Consider the following 18,815-nt stretch of genomic DNA (forward strand, 5'->3'; position numbering starts at 1 on the left):
CTGTCCGTGACAATGAAGTAATGGTCTTTGGGCATGGTTTCAATGATCTCGAGGGTGTACTGAATAGCAGCTAATTCTGCGACGTAAACTGAAGCCGGATCACTGAGTTTGTAAGAAGCGGTGATGTTTTGATTGAAGATGCCGAAGCCTGTGGACTCGTTGATGTTTGATCCGTCAGTGTAAAACACCTTTTCACAGTTGACTGTTCTAAATTTATTATAAAAAATATTTGGGGCCACTTGAGGGCGCACGTGATCCGGAATTCCACGAATTTCTTCTCTCATGGATGTGTCGAAAAACACAGTAGAATCAGAAGTATCCAAGAAATGAGCACGGTTGGAAACAAACGAAGAAGGATTAATATTCTGAGCCATGTAATCAAAATACAAGGACATAAAACGGGTTTGAGAGTTAAGCTCAACTAACCTTTCGAAGTTTTCAATCACCAGAGGATTCAAAATGTCGCATCGAATGAGCAAACGATATGAGAGATCCCAGAACCGGTTTTTCAGTGGAAGAACGCCTGCCAGCACTTCGAGGCTCATCGTATGAGTCGATTGCATGCAACCCAAGGCAATACGCAAACAACGATACTGAATTCTTTCCAGCTTGATTAAATGAGTGTTCGCCACTGATCGGAAGCAGAAGCATCCGTATTCCATCACGGACAATATCGTTGTTTGATACAACCTGATCAGGTCTCCTGGGTGGGCACCCCACCATGATCCGGTTATTGTACGAAGAAAGTTGATTCTCTGCTGGCATTTTTGTTTCAGATACCTAATGTGACATCCCCAGGTGCCTTTGGAGTCGAACCAGACCCCGAGATATTTAAATGCGAAGGCCTGAGCTATGGTTTCACCCCCTAGTTGAAGCTGTAATTGTGCTGGTTCTCGCTTCCTCGAAAATACAACCAGCTCAGTTTTCTCCGTAGAGAACTCGATACCCATTTGAAGAGCCCATGATGATAAGTTGTCGAGAGTATCTTGTAATGGTCCTTGGAGATCGGCAGCTTTGGGTCCTATAATAGACACAACGCTGTCGTCGGCAAGTTGTCTTAGCGTGCAAGATGTGTTGATACATTCATCGATATTACTTACGTAAAAATTGTATAAAAGGGGGCTTAAGCATGAGCCCTGAGGAAGACCCATGTAGCTGAATCGTATTGTCGACAAATCACCATGCGCAAAGTACATGTGTTTCTCAGACAATAGATTATGTAAAAAGTTGTTCAAAACTGGCGAAAGACCATGCTGATGCAACTTCTCAGATAGGATATTTATAGAAACTGAGTCAAAAGCCCCCTTAATGTCTAGGAAAACTGACGCCATTTGTTCTTTACGAGCAAATGCCATTTGAATTTCTGTTGAGAGCAACGCAAGACAATCGTTCGTTCCTTTGCCCCTGCGGAAACCAAATTGTGTATCTGAAAGTAAACCATTAGTTTCGACCCAATTGTCTAGACGAAACAGAATCATTTTTTCGAACAATTTCCGGATACAGGAAAGCATAGCAATCGGCCGATACGAATTGTGATCGGAGGCTGGTTTCCCTGGTTTTTGGATGGCGATAACTCTGACTTGTCTCCAGTCGTGTGGGACAATATTACCCGTGAGGAACTTGTTGAATAAATTCAGCAAGCGCCTTTTGGCGGGGTCAGGCAGATTTTTCAACAAGTTGAATTTTATTCTGTCTAATCCCGGGGCTTTATTGTTACATGACAAAAGTGCAAGTGAAAGCTCTACCATCGAAAACGGTGATTCGTTTGTATTTGGTGTCGCGGCGCGGGTGATCTTCTGTTCCGGAACAGAGTCTGGGCATACTTTTTTAGCGAAATCGAATATCCAGCGGTTGGAGTATTCCTCGCTTTCATTCGTGGTGTTATGGTTGCGCATTCGTCGGGCTGTGTTCCAAAGAGTGCTCATAGATGTTTCTTTCGTTAAGCCGTCTATAAACCGACGCCAGTAACCGCGTTTCTTGGCTCTAATCAAGTTCTTAGTTTTAACGTCTAACGCCGCGTAATTCCGGTAATTATCAGGTGTTCCATTTTTTCTGAATTTTTTATACGCGGAGGCTCTCTCCGCGTTTAAATTTGTGCACTCTTTGTCCCACCACGGGTTGGGAGGACGGATGTTAGTTTTTGCGCCGGGTACACGTTTCGTCTGAGCTTGAATCGCAGTATCGAGAATCAAGCCAGCCAAAAACGTGTACTCTTCCTCCGGAGGAAGTTGTAGAGTTCTTTCAAGTTTCTCAGATATCGAGGTCGCATAGCTATTCCAATCAATATTTCGTGTGAGGTCATACGAAACATTGATTGTCTTCGATGGTTTTAAGCCGCTGGTGATTGATATTACGATCGGTAGATGATCACTACCGTGGGGATCAGGAATTACCTCCCACGTGCAATCCAACCGTAGCGATGTCGAGCAAAGGGATAAATCCAGCGCACTTGGTCTTGCTGGTGGTGCAGGAATCCGTGTCATTTCTCCCGTATTCAAGATTGTCATATTGAAGTTGTCGCAAATATCATGGATCATAGCTGATCTGTTATCGTCGTGAAGACAGCCCCATCCCGTACCGTGTGAGTTAAAGTCTCCTAAAACCAACGTCGGTGCGGGAAGGAGCTCTATGATATTACTGAGCCGCCGATGCCCAACCAAGGCTCTAGGGGGAATGTAGATGGAAGCAATACAAAGGTCCTTACCTTTGATTGTAACATGACATGCGACAACTTCAATACCTGGTATCGAGGGGAGGTTAATTCGATAAAAAGAATAGCACTTTTTGATCCCCAAAAGTACTCCTCCATAGGGAACATCTCGATCCAGGCGAATAATGTTAAAATCGTGGAAGTTTAAGGATATTTCAGAAGTTAGCCAAGTTTCGCACAATGCAAATGCGTCACATTTCAGATTATTTACTAGAAATTTAAAAGAATCTATTTTTGGGATGATACTTCTGCAATTCCACTGTAAAACAGTGATTAGATCCGTGACCTCGGTGGATGATTTAGCCATCGAAGGATACAATCGCTGAGAGAAGGGGCCAATTTGCAGTCAACTGCTTCAAATATGTTTTTACTGTTGGCATGAAAGCAATTAAAATGCTTCTAAGAGGGTCTGAAATATTGAAAGTTGTAAAAATCCAGTCCACAACATCAGAGAACTTGATAAGTCCAGCACCTAGTTGGTTCTCTGGTAGATTTTCTGGGACGCTTGGGGATTTTGTAGTCCCGGGAAGTCGTGGGAATTCCATCTCGGAATTGAGTTTTCCGAGACCAGGAGCTTTTTGCTTCGGTGTTGTGTCCCGATTCCCGTTAGCTGTAACTTTTCGAAGCCCTTCGGAAGACACCTTCGAACCCTTACTAGGTAGCTTATGAGAGGATTTATTTATTCTTTTCCTACAGCTATGAGGGACCGCCGAAGATGGACCTTCCAAAGGGTCGTCAGAATCGCTCTCGTCAGTTGACAAGCAGGCATATGGGTTCGTTGTCTGTTTAGGAGGGGTGGCACTTTTAAGCATCTCTGCGAAAGAACGCTTGGAGTGCTCCTTTAGGGAACGCTTCATTCGATCACCTCGCAGTTTGTAAGCGGGACAATCAGAGAGGTCATGCGGACCCTCCTTACAGTAGAGACACTTTTCAGCATCCTTACCGCAAGAGCCGTCCGCATGAGCTTCCCCACAGTTAGCACAACGTGGCTTATTGCTGCAATGGGTAGCTGTATGCCCCAGTTGTTTGCAATTAGTACAGTTCATTACTCGGGGTACGAATAGGCGAACAGGCAAACGAACCCGGTCCAAGAGGATGTAGTTGGGCAAAGCAGAACCGGCGAAGGTCACACGATAAGAGTCTGATTGGGGATAGGACTTTGTTCCATCCCCGGCGATCGATACTGAATGCAATCGCTTGCAATCCAGTATCTTGACATTCTTAAGTGAGGGGTCTTTAAAACAACCCGCCCCGTACTTAAGAACGTCCTCGCAAGTCAAACTCGAATCGGTGACCACACCGTCGATTTCGACTTCACGAGCTGGCACGTAGACGCGGTACTCCCGCGTAAAAGGATCATTTTGAACGAGCTCATTAGCCTGTTTTGAACTGGTAAACAGGACCCTGAGCTTGTCTGGACGTATCTTATCAAAACTTTTTATAGTATTGTATCGCGAGGACAGGTCCCGCGATATTTTTAAAATATTTAATTTTTTTTCTTTCGATTTGGTCCGGAAATAGACCGCATAAGGACCGGCCGGTAGTGCGAGCCCATCCGGATAGCTCTTTATGCGAGACTTTTTATAGTCAAGGGAAGTCTCCATTTGATCATCGGGAACGGGGGGGTCAGAATTTACACTAGACATGTTGCGGAGCTACCTCCGCACAGAAATAAGTGAATCGGGGAGAAATAGAACAGTCGAATGCAGGAAGGAAAAAAAAACTAAATAATGATACTTAACTTAAATCCAACGGGGGCCACCAAGGCCTAGCCCTCGTCGATCGGCGTATCGCCGCTGCGATGGTGTGCAAAAAACCTCCGAGAGGAAAAAGCACACTCTTTTTTAATCCGCACAGTGATATCACGTACACCGCTGGGCCTGTTTTGATCGATCGAACAATCACCGGCTAACGGTACTGTTTCGATCGTCCGCTCACAACAATACACTGCTTCAGTATATAATGTGCATAAAACCTCTCACAGGAAAAAGCACTATTGTCTATTACACAATAGCAATCTAGTTTTGATCGTCCGGTCACTTTATCACACACGGCACTGGTTTTCAACGCTTTCGCAGTAAACACAAAGCACGTCCGTTCACTCGGAAGGTTGAAACGGCAATGAAGTATAAATATTTATTGTTTGTCGATGTTTTAATGCACAAAATATCGATGGCGCGCGCGTTTTCAATATGTACAATGGTTAATTTCACCATAAATATCGAATATCATATGGATTTTAAGTATATTTATAGCGGGTTTTATCAAAATTGAATTATATATTTCATTTTGAGCAATCAATCTTTCAATCTTTGGTCACAAGAGTGGATCGGAAAAAAATCAACAACCTGAAACCAAACGTCTGTTGTCTGTTTCATTGTGACTGATGAGCGCACTGGATCAAATCGAATATTCGTTATTAAGAATTTGTTTGGCAAACCCTTAAGGACTATTCACACATATCCGGTCCGGTTCAGTGCCGGCACGACACCGTGCACGGATACTGATATTATTTCATTCGTTTTCTATGCGCGCATTTACACCTATCCGGCACCGTGCCTTTTCAGTGCAGCTCGCCGTCAGTGTAGCATCCGTCCGGCAAACTCAAATTCGTCGTCACCGATATTTTTTATTTTCACTGAAGCCGGTATGTAATTCCATTGGCTGAGCTTGAGCTTGAGCTTGAGCGACCACCCCTGGTTGCTACTCCGTTACTGATCGGGATTAGCTGAAATTGTACAGGGAGTTTCTAGATGATCCGACCTGGGACTGGCAAATCATCCTTCAATGTACATCCTCTGGTAATCCCAGAATTCATTGATCAGTACCGGCGCCGGCCAGGCCCGAACGTAGATCGTCTAAGGAATGGAAAGGGTTGTTAGTCCAACACTTGTTGTTACTAGAGGCCGTATATACTACTGCGCACACCACAAGTGTCACGGGAGGAGGATATTTGTTAGTAAAAATTTCAGTATCGGTAGTATTCGCGCGCGACTCAGTATGTTCCGGTTTCAAGATGCTCGGATGCATCACTAAACTCACTAACTTCCCGAATGAACGTTTCAAATATCCTATATTGAAGTCCCGGGAAGTCTTGATTCACAGCTCTTATTCGAGGAAACTGAAAAAAAATTTGCAATACTATCGCGTAAAGAATAAAAACTTCCCAATTTTTATAAATGAAATTACGTGATACAAATAAAAAAAGTGAATAGGATTTAGACAAAAATATTTTAATTATTTATTAAAATTATTAATTGGTTATATTAGTTGATCTGGGCAGCCGGCTACCGAGAAAAATATTAATTTATTGCTTGAAATATTAATATCAAGTGTTTTTTACTATGTATTCAATATACCGATATATGTTATCTCTGTTATTAACTTTGTAATATAAACGAATTTGCGCAATAGTTGATTTTTAACTTTCAATTTATAATCCTGAATAACAATCAATAACATGGAAGAAGAAGATCCTAGGCGGCCCCTTATGCAGCACAAATTTCGTAACAGTATAAATTAGAGTGCCTATAACCAGAGTGACGACATCTCATCCGCAATGTTGGCAACAATTCAACACATTCCATTAGCTTTACATTGAATTGACAGGTCGTTTGCTCGTTTGGAACTGGTAGCTGTCATTCCAAACGAACAGCTGTCGCCACTCTGATTATAGTCACTCTAGTATAAATTAATCAGCGATGTTCAATTTGCTTTCCCCGAGCAACAATTTGTTCATTTTTGGTTTTCTACCACACTTCCAGACCCCTCAAAAATGATGAAAACTCGATAAACTCCAACGTGCGGCACAAAATCGTTGTCATGGGAGCGGCCAAGGTCGGCAAAAGTTCGCTGATCACCCAGTTCCTGTACAGCACATTTTCGCCCAAGTACAAACGGACTGTCGAGGAGATGCACCACGGTCACTTTTCCGTCGGTGGGGTAAACCTCACGCTGGACATCCTGGACACATCCGGTTCGTACGAGGTAAGCATCATTGTGTATAATTGAATTGTTCTAGCAACGTAACGCAACAGAGCGCAACATGTTTTTCCCATTTCCACCATATGCAATGTAAATTTGTTGAAAGTTAGTAACGACCTATGACTTTTCGCCCACACGCTCGACTCCATAACTCAATTGCTCACGGTTCCTGACATCATCGGTGTGGGAAGAATGTTCATCGAGCCTCTCTTCCGCAATCGAATCTTTCTGGCCTAAAGCTCACTATCGTTTGAAAATCGCTTAGTCTATTGGAAGCAGAATTGTATTAGCCTGCCTAGGAACGGAGAAAAATACACAATGTTACCGAGCACAGAACATTAAAAGAAAAAAAATGAATCGACTCGTTCTTCCATATCAAACTACCTTCTACAGACTCCTGATCAATTCAATCATTCGACTCGACAAGCGCCACGATTAATCTCGCAAGGAACTACCATCGTCATGACATAAACGAACGCAACACAAAAAACGGGTGACAAGTTTATGAACTCAGTGGGTAGCCATCGGATACATCAAAATTTGTTTACACTAGTGTGACCTTTCGAACGGGCAGGTTTACCGTAAGCCTTTGGAGGAAAATACCGTCATGCATCGAAACGAGTTTGATGCACTGCGTAGCCTGTGCTTAATCAATTTTGCGAACGCAAACTAACGACGGATGTGTTTTAATATATACTATGCCGCACCATATGCTGATGTATCCCACAATAAATCAAGGCTGACACGTTACCTTTAACTGCGTACGTAAATGTGTTGTACGAAATGCATGTCTGGAAACCGAAATTTTCGTAAAACATTTATAACTCAATTGAGTAAGTAAACGGTATATTAAAATCTTCGGCAGACGTTAAATACCATATAACCAAATGAGAAAGCCTTCATCATGCTAATTTACAAACCTGGTATATGGTAATTTTTAGTAGAACTGACATGACTAATCCACGGGAAGTGTTTCGTGCATGGGAACTGCTTAAAATTCTACCGCCGCATTTTTGGCATCGATTACTGCACACAACTCGATGTATAGTAAGACTGTTCGCAATACTCAATTCATTATAATTGACTGTAGCAGTAACTCCATAATACCATCAAATCTTTCTTATTGATAGTTTTATTTACTGAAGTTTCAGGTACGCATTTCTGCATAACCAAAAGAACGTTCAATTTACGCCAAACTTCTTTTCAGAAAGTTTCTTTCCTTTCACTTTTCACCTTCTTACGGATATCAGTGAAATTTTACTGATTCACAAACAGCTGAATCTGTAGTCATCGCAGTTCAGTAAAAGTTTCATTTGATGAACGGTCGGTGAATCTTCCTGTCATAATAATAATGACTTGTTCGTCTTACGTTACTGATAACCTGTATAAAGATAAGGATGCATATAACTTAAAATAAAACTTTTTTAATCCACCTAGTGATGTAATGATGCTTTGCTCATACTTACCTTACCTAACAGCTATAGGCCTGGGGTGTCCTTTGCTGTATCAAGCATACGTCTCCACATAACTCGGTCCATGGCTGCTCGTCGCCAGCCACTCAAGGCACGGATGCTTCTAAGATCACCCTCCACTTGATCGATTCACCTTGCTCGCTGCGCTCCTCTTCTTCTTGTACCATTCGGATTAGATTCAAGAACTATTTCCACTGGGCTGTCGTCCGACATCCTTATGACATCCCCAGCCCATCGTAGACGTCCGATTTTAGCTCTCCGTACGATAGGTGATTCTCCTAGCAGCTGTTGCAATTCGTGATTCATACGCCGTCTCCACATTCCGTCTTCCATCTGCACTCCGCCATAGATGGTCCTCAGTACTTTTCTTTCGAGAACACTAAGGGCGCGTTGGTTTTTCTGAATCCAAAGTACGCACGATTCCCTGCCAAAATACGTCTATGAATTTCTCTGCTGGTGTCATTATCGGCGGTCACCAGTGAGCCCAAATACACGAACTCGTCAACCACCTCGATATCGTCACCGTCTATCAATATTCGTGGTGGGAGGCGTAGTGTTTTTTCTCTAGAGCCTCTTCATCTCATGTATTTTGTTTTCGTCGCATTTATGGCCAGTCCGATACGCCTAGCTTCAGCTTTCAGTCCGATGTAGGTTTCCGTCATCTTCTCAAGGTTACGCTTTTTCTTCCGGAAAAAAGTGTTCTGTCTGTTCCGCGCCTGTCTGTATCGTTCCTCGTTCGCTCTAGTGCGGTGTTGTAGCATCCTCGCCCTTGCTTCATTCTTCTCTTCGACCAACTGCTGACATTCGCCATCAAACCAGTCATTTCCTCGATTCGATAACCTCGTACCTAGAACGGTTGCAGCAGTGCAACTCACGGCGGACCTTATGTTCCTCCAGCCGTCTTCAAGAGTCGCCGCATCAAGCTGCTCTTCCGTTGGTAGCACTAGCTCTAGTTGTTGCGCGTATTCCTCTGCAGTACGAATGCTACGTAGCTGCTCGATATTGAGTCCCGGCGTTCCTGTGCGACGAGTATTGTGCACCGTCGATAGTTTTGAACGCATACAAACCGCGACAAGGTAGTGGTCAGAATCAATGTTGGCACTGCGGTAAGTGCGGACATTGATGACGTCGGAGAAGAATCGCCCGTCGATGAGAACCTGGTCGATTTGATTTTCCGTATGTTGATCAGGTGATCTCCATGTGACTTTGTGGATATCTTTGCGAAGGGAGAAGGTGCTTCGATTTACCATTCCTCGGGAGGCTGCAAAGTTTACGCATCGTTGACCGTTGTCGTTTGTTACTGCGTGCAGGCTCTCCAGCCTGGTCACAGGCCTGTACATTGCCTCCCGGCCTACCTGAGCATTCATGTCGCCGATAACGAGTTTTACATCCCGCCGTGGACAGCTGTCGTAGGTTTGTTCCAGCTGCGCGTAGGATGCTTCCTTCTCATCATCGGGTCTCGTCTCATGTGGGCAGTGCATGTTGATGATGCTGTAATTGAAGAAATGGCTCTTGATCTTCAATACGCACATTCTATCACTGATTGGCTGCCACCCAATCACGCGCTGTCGCATCTTGCCCAACACTACAAATCCCGTTCCTAGAACGTTGGTTGTGCCACAGCTCTGGTAGAAGGTAGCCGCTCGATGTCCACTTTTCCACACCTTCTGTCCCGTCTAACAAAGTTCCTGCAGTGCTCCGACATCGAAGCCGCGGATTTGAAGCTCATCATGCAGCATTCGGTCGTATCCTGGGAAGCCAAGCGATTTGCAGTTCCATGTGCAAAGCTTCCAATCGTACTCCTTAGTTCGTCGCGTAGGTCTTTGCCGATTATTCCGAGTCGTATTTCTTTCTTGATCGTACGTAACATGTGTTTTCCGGGCGGCTTGTTAGGCCTGCACCAACCTCCTGTCTCGCCGGAGGGCCATCGTGTCAGCACTGTTTAGAGTCCCACACTGACACAAGGACGGTAATCAGCCGCTCCTAACATGGATAACAGACGCTGTTCCGAGCCGTCCCAGCATGGGGAACAGACGCTCGGGTAGGCTCGTTCTCTGTAAAGAGAAGGTAAGCCCCCCCTTTTCAGTCAGCATACGACCAAGGTCCCTCCGGGGTTGGTTACCCGATCTTTCCTATGGTTACTCGTACCCCAGCCGGTACCGCGGGGAGGTAGGGATAGGAGTTACTGGACAAGAGGCTAAGAACCACATTGGGGCCTGAATTGAGCATTGTCCAGTCGTTTACCAAATGCTTTGCTCATACAACACATGTTTTCATAAATATTACTAAAGAATTGGGATTGTTCGAGATATTGATGTAGAACAAGGCAACCATTCCAATAATCGATATTTTCAATCAAACAGTTCCATCAATCAGCATACTTTTGAATGTGCAATTGCACGAGAGTCTCCTTAGATTGATTTGACTTAGGAACCAACGTCGAACACGCGAACCCAGAACATAGACTTTGTTTGCCTTGATTTGAATTTATCTTGTATCCGACGAAATTTTATCAATAGCCCTAATATATACAATTTTACCTTTGTACTTACTAGTGGAACAGATTTCGATATTTAAGCTTCTCCTCGCAATGCTTGTGTTCAAGTTTTGAATGCATGCAGTTATTTTTATAGCGTTGTTTCTCTTGTGAATGTGTAACACAGCGATTTGTCCCGGTGGATTTTGTCGACCCGCATCGGTCCGATCATCGGGCCGATTATCGGACCGATTGAGCACGATATAGGGCCGATTGTAGCGCTTCGATCGGCCCGTCATCGGACAATTCTGCACCATTTGCATGAACCGCGTCGACCTAAGAAAGCTTTATTTTTACATTATGTATCGCTAGAGAAACATAGCGAAGGAATATCAAACAATTTCTCATTTTCGAGCCGCCGTCTCCCCGATTGTGTGTGAAGGAGTGTTAAACACTGTTTTGTTTTGATCATAGAGGCTTTACCCTTAAGGTCGTTCGCCTCTTTAGGGCCAGAAAAACTCTTGCCCTATGTTCAGGGTTGCAAATCCAAACCCTGATATATCGCATCTCTCCTGAGTATCAGACATCCGCTCTCTGCTTTGGTATATCTTCACTCTTTTGTTCTACCGATACACTATGTAAGCTCGAAACGCAACCAAAAGCTTTCGTGCACGATGCGTCCGGTGTTCGGATTCACTGGGGTGTAGTTGCCTATTTCTCAGACGAAAACGACATAACATAGTATTTCATCCAAACTCGCATGACACTTATGATCAAAGCAAACTAGTTAAAGCTTCAAATCGTTTTGCTATAAAACGTGATACTTGCTGGCTACGCTTTGTGTGATACTTGCTGTGTAGCTTTGTGCGCTTTGTGTGATACTTCCCGGTGGATGTTGTCGACCCGCATCGGTCCGATCATCGGGCCGATTATCGGACCGATTGAGCACGATATAGGGCCGATTGTAGCGCTTCGATCGGCCCGTCATCGGACAATTCTGCACCATTTGCATCAATCGCGTCGACCTAAAAAAGCTTTATTTTTACATTATGTATCGCTAGAGAAACAGAGCGAAGGAATATCAAACAAGCCATTTTCGAGCCGCCGTCTCCCCGATAGGGTGTGCAAGAGTGTTAAACATTCTTTTGTCTCGATCATGGAGGCTTTAACCTTTAGGTCATTCACCTCTTAGGGCCAGAAAAACTCTGGCCCTATGTTTGAGGTTGGAAATCCAACCCCGATATATCTCATCACCTGAGTATTGGATATCCGCTCTCTGCTTTGGTAGGGTAAGGGCTCCCTATTTCATCTCATTTGTAAGGACGTCGCCTTCAAACCCCGATTTAGCCACTAAAATCACTGTAACTATTTCATATTACTGCTTCATTCGACTTGCTCCACGTTGAAAATTGATTCACATTTCTTGAAAATTCAACTAATATTTATAAAACAGCTAAAAACACTAATGATGTTTTCACTACTCTGCTCCTAATTTCATCTCAATGGATTTTTATCCATCCTATCGTTGATCTTTTATTCATCCTATAAATTAGCAATGGCGACAGCAATCAAAACAAAATATTCCACTATTACACTCTCACCCGCATTCGCATGGCTGCCAGATGGCTGACTAAACGCTGCCAGCTGGAAAAATATGGCTTGCAGACATTCTGGTGACCGACTGCCTTACCGCTGCCAGATATACAACTCAAACGATACAACCGTACCCACCAGGATTTTTCCACATTATATTGGTAAAAAATTTACTCGTTGAATTATCTAAATAATGGGGCAATGACTTACAGAGATCTAAAGAACTATCTTTTAACATCATTTTATTAGTGAAAACAGATAGAACAGATATAGATATTCTATGCAAAGTAAAACATATTTGCTATGAAAATACCTGGCATCTCTGTGCACAGCCGATGAAACACACACACTTCACAGCGTTATGTTGGCGTATAGCGGAATGAAACCAGTGCTACTAGATTTGCCACAATGGTTATTTCAATAGTATTTAACACGCTCTTTCTGGTAATATTCGAAGCCGAAACAGTTTTATTGAAATATTAATATCAATAATATAATTAAACTAATGTCACGGATACCAAAAACATACTTTTTGATGATAATTTGAAGAAGATAAACAATTTTTGTTTTGTAACATTATGAAATAACTTGGCAACTTTGCGAAACCAAATGAGATGAAAACAAAGCGCAATCAAGTGAACTAAGTGAAAAACTTTCATCTCATATTTTTGAAGACTTTTATTGCTTGTCGGGTGAATTTTGAAGTTTTTAATCGTTAACTAAACAAGTGGCAAGTGAACATAATTATTTATGAAGTCATCCAGCATTCAATGGTAGTGTAATTGTGCGAAATAGTGATCATGTTTTGAGAGGAATCGATTAGTAGATACTCATAAACATGACGAACTGTAAATCTTGAGACGAAAATGTGTCCTAAATTGAAAAGTGAGTTTATTTTATATGAAAAAAAAAACGATCACCGAAGAATTTAAAACCATTTCTTTCAATAGGAAAGTGTGACAATAGCTTTTCAAATCATTTTAAAACCTTTCACAGTTTGCTTCCGGTAGGTTGTAAAATATTATTCATGTTCAAAGTTATGAGGTGAAGGGATGAGATGGAAATAGGAGCTCAGATGAAATAGGGAGCCGTTGCCCTATATCTTCACTCTTTTGTTCTACCGATACACTATGCAAGCTCGAAACGCAATCAAAAGCTTTCTTGCACGATGCGTCCGATGTTCGGATTTACTGGGCATCATCTCCGTTAGGAAAATTTAGTAAGCCAGCATAGCATCTTGAATGACAAAAAACTAAAATTACGGGATCTTTTCGAAGCGATGGCTGTACTTTTTTTACAAAATCAAATTCAAATGAAAGATGCTATGATCTCATACGAATTTCCTAAATTTCATCCGGATCCGATTTCCGGTTTCGGAATCACAGAGTGAAGAGTGTTGAAAATGTTATACCATGACTTGCCAATGCTGGAAAGCTCAAAAGCAGTTTCTCCGCAATCGACAAATAAATCTTTGTGAGAAAAACACAATAATAAAAATGAACTGAAAGACTGATGTTTCTTTTTGTCTTTATCCATAGAAAGGTAACAGAATTACAGGAAAAATCGGAGCTCCGAAGACCCCTACTGTTATATACCATTCGACTTAGCTAGAGGAGATCGGAAATCGAAATGATCCCAAACTCGAGTCAGAATTTATTTTATAGAACAAAGCAAAAAATGTTTTAACGAGACTTTGTCAGTGACAAGAGAAAGTCACACCACTAGGAGGATTAAGAATAGGTTTTTGAGTTTTCGTTCAATGGCTGCGGAGACAACTGCTTTTGCGGTTTTGCAAAAATGGCTGTTTTGCCTTAAGGTGAAATGTAACGGAATGCGATCGCGTTTTTGATCAATTATTCAAAAACTAGACCGATTTTCGAAAAACCAAAAAAACTTAAGTTTTCGAAATCAAAATTATCATAACTAAGTATTCTTAGAATTTTGAAATTTTGCTTTGCCGAGCCGTAATTGGTTTTTGAAATGTATAAACGGTTACTGTTCCGTTTCACGGGGATGATTTTAGAACTGAAAAGTAGTGTTTGTAGCAGAGTTTAACAAAGAATCTGAAAATGCAAGTCAAAATTATAAAATATTAGCTAAAACAACCGAAATTTGAAAAAGTTTACATAAACTTTTTCGCATTTTTTTTTATTGCTTGCGCGCTGCTGTTTCGTATTGAGGTGGTGTGAGAAATGCACTGTGGCACGGTGGCATTATATCGTGAGCAAAAATTACATATAAAATAATGACGCGAATTTATGCAGCATTGGGTTTTGTGTTGAAATAAAAACGAGTTGAATACAATAAAATGGGTTTTGTAAGAAATCGTTTATTTTCTAAGTAACTGTCATTTATAATGCTAATAATGTCCAATTCTGTTGAGTTCAATGCATTGATATTGCTGAAACAATAAAGCTTGGCTGTGTAATATCGTATAACAGTTATTATTTTAGATTGTACCGTATTGGGAGAATACTGAATCCACGCCAGGAAAATGTCTGGGTGTGTAAGTCTTGGAATTACATTCCTTTTGAGAAATTTGGCCTTTCTGTTTTACCAAACTTCGCAGCCGACTCCTAGCATAGCTTCTATTACATGGCTAGTGCTATGATCCTATTGACACAACAGAAATAATACTTTCTACTTATTCGAAAATGATAATGAAAGTCAATTAGAATTAAATATATTGGCATTGAATGTATTCGATAAGTAAATTCGACCGCGCTCTATCATGCGAGTCAAGTAAATACTTTTACGTAAATTCTATCTCATCGGCGGAAGGGACTGGCGAACGACTGGCGAAAATACTTGAATGTTATCTCGTCTTCAATCGTTCTTTTGAAGGAGAACTAAACTAAACTCAGGCATTTACATGGTTAGAAAATTGGTCAATACATATACATATAGTCTCATGTTAGTCATTCATAATTACTCATGATTTATAGCTCTAGTGTAAGAGTAATCACTAACATCAACGATCGAATTAGCATATATTCAAAGTGTGCAGGATTCAAAAATCCATTACGTCCAGTCTTTTTTACAAGCCAATATAACGAGAGGTAAGCCCACTGCGCTCAATCATTGAAAAAAGGTTCTGTTGTTATGTGTCCGTTTTTCTTGGTATTCTTTGTGCGACGGTTCGTTCAACTGAAACGGATAAATTTTTGCGAGCATTATATGACGCTAAATTTCACTTTAAGGGACGGGTAGGCTCTAACACTTTTGAAAAATCATTTATTTTTTTCTTTATATTTTCTTATAGTAAAACATTTCAAGAATATTCTGTGAAATTTTCCAACCAATTTGGAACGAAACTCTGGAAGTTATGGGCCTTTATTTATGCTTATCCCATTTTGCGAAGAAGCAAGAGCTCGGCACGTGGGCTCAAGATTTCTATTTTGATTGACTTAAAAACATGACAAAACGTCCTTGAAATCATTTAGGTTTTGGTACCTCGTGAGTACCGATTTGTTCAGAAGGGCACATGACTGTTTTGATTGTTTTACGTTTCGCATTCAGCTCATCAGTGCATTAGCAGATTATGTTGACTGCTAATGCCACCTCGCTAATGATTTATTATAACAAAATACAAAAGAAAAAATAAGATGTTAGACCCCTAGAAAAATAAATTGTTTTCTTCGATTTTATAGACCTAATAAACTTTAAACGCGTTTTCTCGAAAGCAGATTTTGAAGAACGTGTCCATCGTCACTCGAAAACTACTTCACCAATTATTTTCTAATATTGCACACACTTTCTATATGTAAAATATTAAACTCCAACGTTTTCCTTTTCGGGTTTTGTTATTTTGGGGAGGTTTAACAGCTACAAAATGGCGTATTTTTATGTGAAGTTTTGACTTGAATAACCACCAAAAATTAAAAAAATTAAGAATCTAGAAGAATATCTACTACTATTCTGCTTTGATTTGTTCACTTCTGATTAGTCTCCGCTGAGATACAGTGGATACCGCAAATCATGATTTCTTAGTAGCGTCCTTGAAAATACGCCTTCATCGGCTATATTCTCCAATATTTTCCCACGAAGAAATTACTACATGTTGTTTGAATGATACTTTTTATTGTGCAAAACATTTGAATTTATTGTTTGGAACGATAGTTCTAAAAAATTTCGCAAAAATAGTGAGACTCTAACCCAACCATTCATGATAGCATGAGAATTACGCCACTCGGAGAATTGAAACTGTTTTTTTCTCAAATAAATCACGCTTAATCAAACCTTTTTTTTACGTATTCTTGGAATCGGGCACAGACTTTCGCTGCCCTCCTTCTTATTTTCAAGGTGAAATGATACTTCCAAAGCAACGTTTTATGCAACACTGTACTTCAAAAGCTTTCGAGGAAAAGTAGAAACAAAATGATTTACTTGATTTGTAGATCCCAAATCTGCCTGTCAGAACACGTTTACCAAGGATTTCCGAAAACGAGCGTACGGATAAAATGTAAATATTTGTTTCCACAACCACAACCACTAGCTGCACTCTATGCGAAAGCTATAGCTCTAAACATCGCGCAATATACGAGGGCTGTGCCATATTGCAGTATGCGAAACACGAGGTTTCACTGATGCATATTAACATATACCGGAAACGTGGCACACAGCTGCTGACAAGGATCAGAATGTAGGACATTTGTATAAAACACATCTGCTCGATAAGGTTTGAAAATGTTGCAAGCACAGCACGTGAAATTGCACAACTGATTGCAGGCAAAGATGAAAACAACGCAAGCCTGTACGAATCAGTTTTTATGCCTACGAATTACAATTCTTATTTCGAGTGGTAAAAACAATCCAATCTGATTTTTTCTACTATTACTGCATACTGATTTACACCGTCACACTCCATGTTACCGACTGTTCGGTGGGAAAATAATCACATTCGATAATGTCCACAAGCAGGGTACTACTATGGCAGTTCGACAGCTCCCTTGGGTGCATAACCACAAAATATAACCAGGTACGGCTGCTAGTCGCAAACATCAACAAATGTTTGACATGTTTGAATCGGTTTTTGCTTGTGCCGACCGTCGACAAGATCGCACAATTTTATTTCTACGATTTCAATAACAAAAAGCTAATGCTTTAATGAAACTCAGTGAAGTATTGTGGGAAATATTTTTTTCAATTTGACTGAATTTACAATCCGGTTAAGCATTAATTTCACATCAAATGCTGCCTGAAAACAGCCTTCGGTAAATTATACGGCTATTAGCATTAGTGAAATTAGTATTGACAGCACTGAAAAAAGTAATGATATTCAAGTGGTGAAGAATATGGTGACACCCAAAAATGTAGAAAAATAGACATTTTACTTATGGTTTGATTTTTATTGTTTCATGTTGCTATCATTACGGAATACATCCTGTGTTGGTACACTGCCACGCGCATCATCAATCATACACAATCTTCCAACTTACAGAGTACATATTTGCGTTTCTTTTCCCACATTTATGTCAAATGTCTCTCGAATCACAAAAATTCCTCCAAAGCTAGTTGCTTTTGATACCAATTGCAAATAATGATGCTGTCACCCGTGGAACATATTTTTTGATGTGGAACACATCTTTGTTTTCTATATAGGGGTGCAAATTAGAAGTTCATGGGTAAATACAAGTATAAATGTGGTCAGCCTTTGATCACTTACAGCTCGGTCAGTTTAATTTCAATCAGTGATGTTATTTCACTGATTGATTGGAAATATTTCTACGTATTGATTTGAATGGTCAAAACCAAATACTTTCAATTATATATGATTGAAATGTTTATTAATAACTAGCAGTGTCCAATTTTGCCTGCTAAAAACCTCCGGCTTACCGGATTTCCCTAACGTAGACGACGGTTTAAAAGGAGTAAGTGACATATCAATGGGAAAGCATAGCTCTGATTGGTCAATCGATGCAAAAACAAAACTGTAGGAAGCATGCGAATCTATAAATAAAAGCGATATTATAACTAACGTTTCATTCATTCAGTTCGGCTTTACATCTCACCCAAGTCAATCGATCAAACAAAATCGCTTACGTTGGGGACAGAAGAAACCAAGTACAGTATTGTGTAGTGAACAATAGACCTCGAAAATGAGTGAACCAAACGAACAAGAGCTACCGCCGGTACGAAAGAATACAATTATTGTTGACTTCAGACAGTGCAAAATTCGACCTTCGATACGAGAACTTGAAGGTTTGCTTAAGGAGCAAATGCATCTTGACATTAAACGTGTGCATTTACTTCAATGCAATAAGACCAATAATGTTGTTTATATCCAGTTCTATAAAGAGTTGGATGCAATTCAATTCGTTAAAGACAATAATAATGTGCACTATGTGGAGCATGAAAATATCAAGTACAACATTCCAGTATATATGGAAGATAGTGCTATAGAAGTGCGTGTGCATGATCTTCCCTCAAGCGTCATCGATCCTTATATTCGCGCAACTATGTCCCAATACGGAGAGATTCTCTCTATCGAAAAAGAAAAGTGGAAGAATTTTTTCCCCGGTATTCTAAATGGCGTACGTTTGTTACGCATGCGCTTGAGGAGGCCTATACCTTCTTATGT

General features: G+C 40.9%; 1 protein-coding gene across 2 annotated transcripts in view; it reads left to right on the top strand.

Annotated features, from left to right (window-relative positions):
* The window catches only part of LOC131439303 (GTP-binding protein Di-Ras2), a 273,635-nt gene that overhangs the window by 237,791 nt on the left and 17,029 nt on the right, over positions 1-18,815 (top strand). For both annotated transcript variants that reach the window (XM_058610163.1, XM_058610162.1), the window contains one exon: positions 6,475-6,697. In XM_058610163.1, the coding sequence (XP_058466146.1) occupies positions 6,475-6,697 (223 nt within the window). The remainder of the gene's footprint in view (positions 1-6,474; positions 6,698-18,815) is intronic.

This window comes from Malaya genurostris, chromosome 3 (genome assembly GCF_030247185.1).
Source record: "Malaya genurostris strain Urasoe2022 chromosome 3, Malgen_1.1, whole genome shotgun sequence".
Taxonomy (NCBI): Eukaryota; Metazoa; Arthropoda; class Insecta; order Diptera; family Culicidae; genus Malaya; species Malaya genurostris.